Genomic DNA, 7,500 nt, shown 5'->3' with positions numbered 1-7,500 from the left:
TGTTTATTTATTTATTTATTTCCTTTCTTCCCTGGGCTATTTTTCTCTGTTGGAGCCCATGGGTTTATAGCATCCGGCTTTTCAAAATAGGGTTATAGCTTAGCAAGTAATGATAATAATAGTAATAATAGTAATATTTAAATTGTTCATTTCTTCTATAGTTTATTTATTTCCTTATTTCCTTTCCTCACTAGGCTGTTTTTCTCTGTTGGAGCCCATGGACTTATAGCCTCCTGCTTTTTCAACTAGGGTTATAGCTTAGCAAGTAATGATATTAATAATAATAGTAATATTTTAATTGTTCATTACTTCTGATATAGTTTATTTATTTCCTTAGTTCCTTTCCTCACTAGGCTATTTTTCTCTGTTGGAGCCCATGGCCTTATAGCATCCTGCTTTTCTAACTAGGGTTGTAGCTTAACTAGGAATAATAATAATAATAATAATAATATCGCTACGATTTTAATCTCATTAAAGCCTTCCAATTATGTTTGTACTTATCTCGCTGACGTTCGCTACCGAGCTGACACCTGGATGTTTACATTCTCCTCTCCATGGCGTATGGAATGACAAGAGACTGACCCGTTTTTTCCCTCCATTCCTTTCATTATACTCCCCCACCCTCTCCCCTGGGCCGCCCACAGCTCACGCCCTCGAGTCACACCAGTTAACTCGTAACGGGTGACCGGTTGAGGAAGAGAAGGGGCGGTTGCTCGGTTGAGCTTTCGACCGGGCGAGATATAAAACCCAGGTCGTGTCTGTCGAGAGTCAGTATCAACCAACCGTCTACAATCGAATCAACACAGACATGGTAAGATCGTCCGCTTCTAAGTAGGATATTGTCGAAATATTCTCAGTTTTCAGTGGACAGTTTTGGTAGACGAGCTGGCGAATGTCGACAGTGGGATAGTTCGTGTAGGGCATTGTCACGGTGGATACAAATCTTGAGAGAGAGAGAGAGAGAGAGAGAGAGAGAGAGAGAGCCTTATTGCCTTATTGCCTTATTTTTTGTTTGGGTTCCCCCAGGTCCCTCAGTGTGAGGCACCTCGTATATCCACCAGAGAGTTGCTAATGCATCTTCCGGTGTATTTTGCATCTTCCAGTCTTGGATGGTCTGGGATGCATCTTAGGTATTTATCGAGCTTATTCTTAAACACATCTACGGAGAGAGAGAGAGAGAGAGAGAGGGAGAGAGAGAGAGAGAGAGAGAGAGAGAGATCACGGTGCCTCTTGTCAGGTGTCATAGAAGATAATCTTATTTTCAAGTAATTCTCGATGTTCCAAAATTGGACTTCTTGTCTATTGGATATCTCAATATGCTAAATTAAGGACGAAGTGGGAATCTATTTACGTTTTTGCACACTATGAAAGATCATATGTAACAGGAGGTGATGTAAAAAACTTGAATCTTTTCCGATTTATCTTCATAATAGCCAGTTACTTCAAATATTTTCATCATCATCTCCAACGCCTATTGACGCAAAGGACCTCGGTTAGATTTCGCCAGTCGTCTCTTATCTTAAGCTTTTAAATCAATACTTCTCCATTCATCATCTACTTCGCTCTTCATAGTTCTCAGACATGTAGGCCTGCGTCTTCCAACTCTTCTAGTGCTTTGTGAAGCCCAGCTATTTCACTTGAAATTAATTATGTTTTGATATATTCCATTTACAAGACTTAATTAAAAGATGATTAGTATAGCTAAAGGAACTGTTTATTGGTTGAATTATATAGGCATCTATAGTCCATTTCTTTAAGCGATGCATATTTGCACCGACTCGCAGCGGTGCCCTTTTAGCTCGGAAAAGTTTCCGGATCGCTGATTGGTTGGACGAGATAATTCCAACCAATCAGCGACCAGGAAAAATTTCCGAGCTAAAAGGGCACCGCTGCGAGTCGGTGCAAATATGCATCGCTAAAAGAAATGGACTATAGTAACTGAAGTGAATACTGTACTAAGGGATGAATCGTTGGAGAACTGTTATAGGGAGTACAAAAGGATCTAGCCTATGCAAGAGCTTTGGAAAGGTAGATAAGTGTCTGTGGAAATCTCCTTCATTGAAGTGAAGTATGAACGATGAGTGTAAATGAAAGAACGAAAAATGGGCCAAATGGTTAGAAAGATGGGTCAGAGTTATTTTAAATGGTCTAGTCCTGTAGAGAAAAGGGAGAAAAGCATGGAAGGGTATCAAGGGACATGCTTTGAAATTAGTAAAGAGGGAAATTCAGAAAAAAGGTTAGAAAGACGGGTCAGAGTTATTTCAAATGGTCTAGTCATGTAGAGAAAAGGAAGAAAAGCTGGAGGGGTATCAAGGGCTATGCTGGGAAATTAGTATAGAGGGAAACTCAGACAAAAGGTTAGAAAGACTGGTCAGAGTTATTTCAAATGGTCTAATCATGTGGAGAAAATGAAGAAAAGCATGTAAAGGTATCAAGGGACGTTCTGGGAAATTAGTATAGAGGGAAACTCAGAAAAAAGGATGGAAAGACGGGTCAGAGTTATTTAAAATGGTCTAGTCATGTATAGAAAAGGGAGAAAAGCATGTAAAGGTATCAAGTGCCGTGCTGGGAAATTAGTATAGAGGGAAACTCAGGCAAAAGGTTTGAAAGACAGGTCAGAGTTATTTTAAATGGTCTTGTCATGTGGAGAAAATGGAGAAAAGCATGGAAGGGTATTAAAGGACGTTCTGGGAAATTAGTATAAAGGGAAACTCAGACAAAAGGTTAGAAAGACGGGTCAGAGTTATTTTAAATGGTCTAGTCATGTGGAGAAAATAGAGAAAAGCATAGAAGGGTATCAAGGAACATGCTGGGAAAATAATGTAGTGGGAACTCAGATATTATCAGGTTGTAGATGAAGATTGCTGGAATGAAAGGATCTTGATACTTGGGTAACGCGAGAGCTCAAACGGGCCAACTGGGCAGTAGTGTGTGCCTGTGGTGCAGTTTGTGTCAGGGGCTGACACACTCCTAATGAGCCATCAGGGTTTTCCTGCTTTAGCTGTTAACTTCTTCATATATCAGAAAAGGGCTTATTGGTTACTGTCATATATGCAGTATGTATGCACTTGTATCTCTGTGTGTGTATTTAATATATGGTAAGAAAACGGTATCAAAAAATGTTAATCTCAAGAGCCAGGAAGCTAAAGTGTTTGGAAGATAGAGGTCAGTAGCACAGCGTGGTTGTAGGTTTGACGAGATACTGATGAGCCATCTATTTATGTAACTGAAGCAGGATTCTGCATTGTTTTATCTTAGTTACAGATACAGAAGCTTATTAGTAACAGTATAGGGTCGGCCACGTTAGTCAATCTTTTCTGTCTGTTTATATTCATTGCATTTTCTTCCCAAGTTCCACCTCTCTCTTCACCATATCTATCCATCTGAGCCTCTGTATGAATGTGGTTAGAAGGGATATGAGGGAGTTGGGCCTTAGGGAAAAGGATATTCAGTACATATATTACTAGCTAAACTAAAACCCTTGCTGGAAAAGCAGGAAGCTACAAGCCTAGGAGAGCCAATAGGGAGAGGAGCCCAGTACAGAAAGTTGGGAATGAAATGACGAATAAACTATGAATGAGAAATAATATATTATAAGTAAAAACGTTGAAATAGGCCAGTTATAATCATATGAACTATGAAACAAGACTCATATCAACCTGTTCAAGGAGAAAACATGAGAAAGTAATTTGAACTTTCAAGTTCCACCTCTTCAACCCACAGATTAGGAAGATCATTCCACAGTTTGGTGTGTCTATGTTCGTTTATATGTTTGTGTCCTCAATGAAGTTAATGCATATCTCAAAAGTCAGGGTCAAATTAGATTTATGAAGTTTGGTATAGTATTTCTTTATTAATGGATATTTTTCATATCCTCTGTAACTTGTGCAGTAACTTAGAATCTGACTATAAAGGCTAAATAGGAAGTATTTACGAACTGTCAGTATAGTTTGGTATATAGAAATTTTGCTATTTCAATTGGAAAACATAGATTGTCCGTGAAATTCGAGGATCGACTCTTGGTAGAATATGGTAACGTTCGTGATGGCGTTAATGTAACGTAATCTTTTTAGTGAAATCTCTAATTGATATTTATTTAAAATTTTTCTTCCTTTTATGGTTTTATCAAAATTAGATAGATGCAATTAATGTAAAAAATGGACAGAAACGCAAAGAATTTTTAGAATAATAATGACCATAGGTAGCAGGGCACTTCCTCCAATTTTGGGAGGTAGCCGACATCAAAAAGGAAACAAGAAGGTTTTTTTCCCCACCTTGTTCCTCCGAGCTTGACGAGGAATTCAGCAGAGTTTGGTTGGTAATTCTAGGGAGCCACAGCCCATCCTTCCTCATCTTCCACCACAAATGAAGCTTCATATGCTGACTCCCCTACTGCTGCTACCTCAGCAGTCACCAAGGTGAACCGAGGTAGTAGCAGGGCCTATCGGAACTATGTCACAATTGGTTGCCGTTCATTTCTAATCGTAGCATGGTCTTTTGCATCTCTTACATCTATCCTTCTGTCACTTAGGGCTTTCTTCACTCCATCCATCCGCCCAAAGCTTGGCCTTCTTCTTGCACTTCTCCCATCAACTCTTGCATTCATCACCTTCAGTAGGTGACCATACTCCATTCTCTCTACATGGTCAAAGCACCTCAACACATTCATATCCAGTCTAGCTGCTCATGCTCCTCGGGCACTTCATGTCGAACAAATTCAATTTCTGTCTCTCCGTCCCTTTCATTCCCCACAACTCTGATCCATACATTACAGTTGGGACAATTACTTTCTTACACAGAACACTCTTTACATTCATCCCTAACAATCTAGTCTTTATTGCTCCTTTCACTGCCCCCAACCCTTTACACCCTTCATTCACTCTCTCATGTACATCTGCTTCCACACCACCATGTGAAACAGCAACAGAACCTAAGTACTTAAAATGATCTACCTCCTCGAGTAACTCTCCATTTTACACGACATTCAATGTGGACCTCATAACCTTACTCTTGCCCACAACACTTTACACCCTTCATTCACTCTCTCATGTACATCTGCTTCCACACCACCATGTGAAACAGCAACAGAACCTAAGTACTTGAAATGATCTACCTCCTCGAGTAACTCTCCATTCTACACGACATTCAATGTGGACCTCATAACCTTACTCTTGCCCACAACACTTTACACCCTTCATTCACTCTCTCATGTACATCTCCTTCCACACTACCATGTGAAACAGCAACAGAACCTAAGTATTTAAAATGATCTACTTCCTCGAGTAACTTTCAATTCTACACGACATTCAATGTGGACCTCATAACCTTACTCTTGCCCACCTTAACTCACAACTTCGTTTTCTCACACACATCATTCACACCATTCCAAACTCTGCCACTAATTGACACAGCTTCTCCCCAGTTGCAGTTTTTTAAAAATATCCACAAAATATCTGATCACATAATGACAAAATACGAATGCTGCTGAAAGAGAGAACAGTTTAGAAAAACCGACTGAAAATATAAAACTATAAAAGCGATAGAAACTTATCCAATTCCCAAACCATCATTTTCAGCAGCACAAACTCAGCGCCATATTCTTCCTTCTGGCCATCGGCTTGGCTGCCAGTGCCCCAGGGTTTAAAGGTGGCTATGGCGGCGGCGGTGGCTATGGCGGTGGTGGCTACGGCGGAGGCCACGGCCCAAAGGTTATCTACATCCCCGTGCAAGTTCCTATCTACCATCAACCTGTTCAGCACCAGCCCGTCTACCACCACCAGCAAGTTTATCACCACACGCCTGTGATCCACGGCGGCGGCGGCTACGGAGGCGGTGGACACGGCGGCTTCGGTGGAGGACACGGAGGTATCATTTCTGGCGGTCACGGAGGAGGTTTTGGTGGCGGTCACGGCGTTGGTATCGTCAGCGGTGGTCACGGAGGAGGTTTTGGTGGCGGCTATGGCGGCGGTGGCATCATCAGTGGAGGTCACGGCGGTGGCATCATCGGTGGAGGTCACGGAGGGGGGGCTATCATTAGTGGCGGCCACGGTGGTGGTACGTCAAGCACATGCACTTACTGTTAGATTTGCACTGCATTTTTGCACCTTGAAATCTTCTATTCTTGATCAATATTGCAATGCATGTATGTAGTTCAAAATCTTTATTTGCTATAAGAGATTGCACCTTGGAAACTCCACTTGTTAATCAACATTGCAATGCATTTTTGCACCCCAAAAGCTTCACTTATGAGAGATTGCACTGCATATTTGCACATTGAAATCTTCAATTCTTGATCAATATTGCAATGCATTTATGTAGTTCAAAATCTTAACTTGCTATAAGAGATTGCACCTTGGAATCTCACCTTGCTATTCAATATTGCAATGCATTTTTGCACCCCAATAGCTTAACTTATAAGAGATTGCACTCCATATTTGCACCTTGAAATCTTCAATTCTTGATCAATATTGCAATGCATGCATGTAGTTCAAAATCTTGATTTGCTATAAGAGATTGCACCTTGGAATCTCCACTTGTTATTCAATATTGCAATGCATTTTTGCACCCCAAAAGCTTCACTTCTTATAAGAGATTGCACTGCATATTTGCACTTTGAAATCTTCAATTCTTGATCAATATTGCAATGCATGTATTTAGTTCAAAATCTTTATTTGCTATAAGAGATTGCACCTTGGAATCTCCACTTGTTATTCAATATAGCAATGCATTTTTGCACCCCAAAAGCTTCACTTATAAGAGATTGCACTGCATATTTGCACCTTGAAATCTTCAATTCTTGATCAGTATTGCAATGCATTTTGCACCTCAAAATCTTCACTTGCTATTAGAGTCTGCACTGCATTTTTGCACTTCACTGTTGAAGGTAGCACAGCACATTGAAATATTATGAATCTCTTGATATAATGTACTCACATATCTTAGATTAACTTTTTTTAATACTTCTGTTTTCTTTTCTTTTTTTCTCTCTCATTGCAGGATACCATTAGAGGAGTGATCATCATCCTCTTCTCAGGAAGGACGTATTTTTAGGTTAACTTCAATAATAACATTGTTCTTTGTTAATAAAACCATACTATTTTTAGATTTGCCTTTCTTTATCCATTGTAAGGAAGAGGTCAGTCTTGATTCATAGTAACATAATCAGAAATTATTATTATTATTATTATTGTTGTTGTTGTTATTGATTAGGGTTATGGTGGCCTATTGGTAACGTACCTGCCTGACAATCTACCAACTGGGGTTCGAGGTACTCAAGCTCTACAGTCTCTTATAGTGTCTGCAACCTCACCATCCTTGTGAAATAAGGATGTGGGGTTTGACTGAGCCGATAGATCTACCTGCTGAGCTATCTGCAACCATTCCCTGGCCCTCCCTGGTCCTAGCTTGGTTGAAGAGGAGGTTTAGGGGCTGATCATATGTATGTGTGGTCAGTATCTATGGCATTCTCACTGTCCCTTTTATCTGCCATTCATGAATGGC

The 7,500-nt window shown here is 40.2% G+C and overlaps 1 protein-coding gene and 1 long non-coding RNA gene across 3 annotated transcripts in view; both read left to right on the top strand.

Annotated features, from left to right (window-relative positions):
• The window catches only part of LOC137630151 (uncharacterized), a 90,003-nt gene that overhangs the window by 17,382 nt on the left and 65,121 nt on the right, over positions 1–7,500 (top strand). The window lies entirely within an intron of this gene.
• LOC137630150 (uncharacterized) lies at positions 682–7,102 on the top strand. Of its 2 annotated transcripts, none has more exons than XM_068361605.1 (3): positions 682–811; positions 5,577–6,054; positions 6,997–7,102. In XM_068361605.1, the coding sequence occupies exons 1-3, from the start codon at positions 809–811 to the stop codon at positions 7,005–7,007; spliced, it is 492 nt and encodes a 163-aa protein (XP_068217706.1). In that variant the 5' UTR covers positions 682–808; the 3' UTR covers positions 7,008–7,102. The 2 variants fall into 2 exon arrangements, with proteins under 2 accessions (XP_068217706.1, XP_068217707.1); XM_068361606.1 differs by having other exon boundaries at positions 703–811; positions 5,580–6,054.

Source organism: Palaemon carinicauda, chromosome 38 (assembly GCF_036898095.1).
Source record: "Palaemon carinicauda isolate YSFRI2023 chromosome 38, ASM3689809v2, whole genome shotgun sequence".
Taxonomy (NCBI): domain Eukaryota; kingdom Metazoa; phylum Arthropoda; class Malacostraca; order Decapoda; family Palaemonidae; genus Palaemon; species Palaemon carinicauda.
The sequence above is the reverse complement of the archived record's forward strand: the minus strand, read 5'-3'. Positions and strand labels throughout refer to the sequence as shown.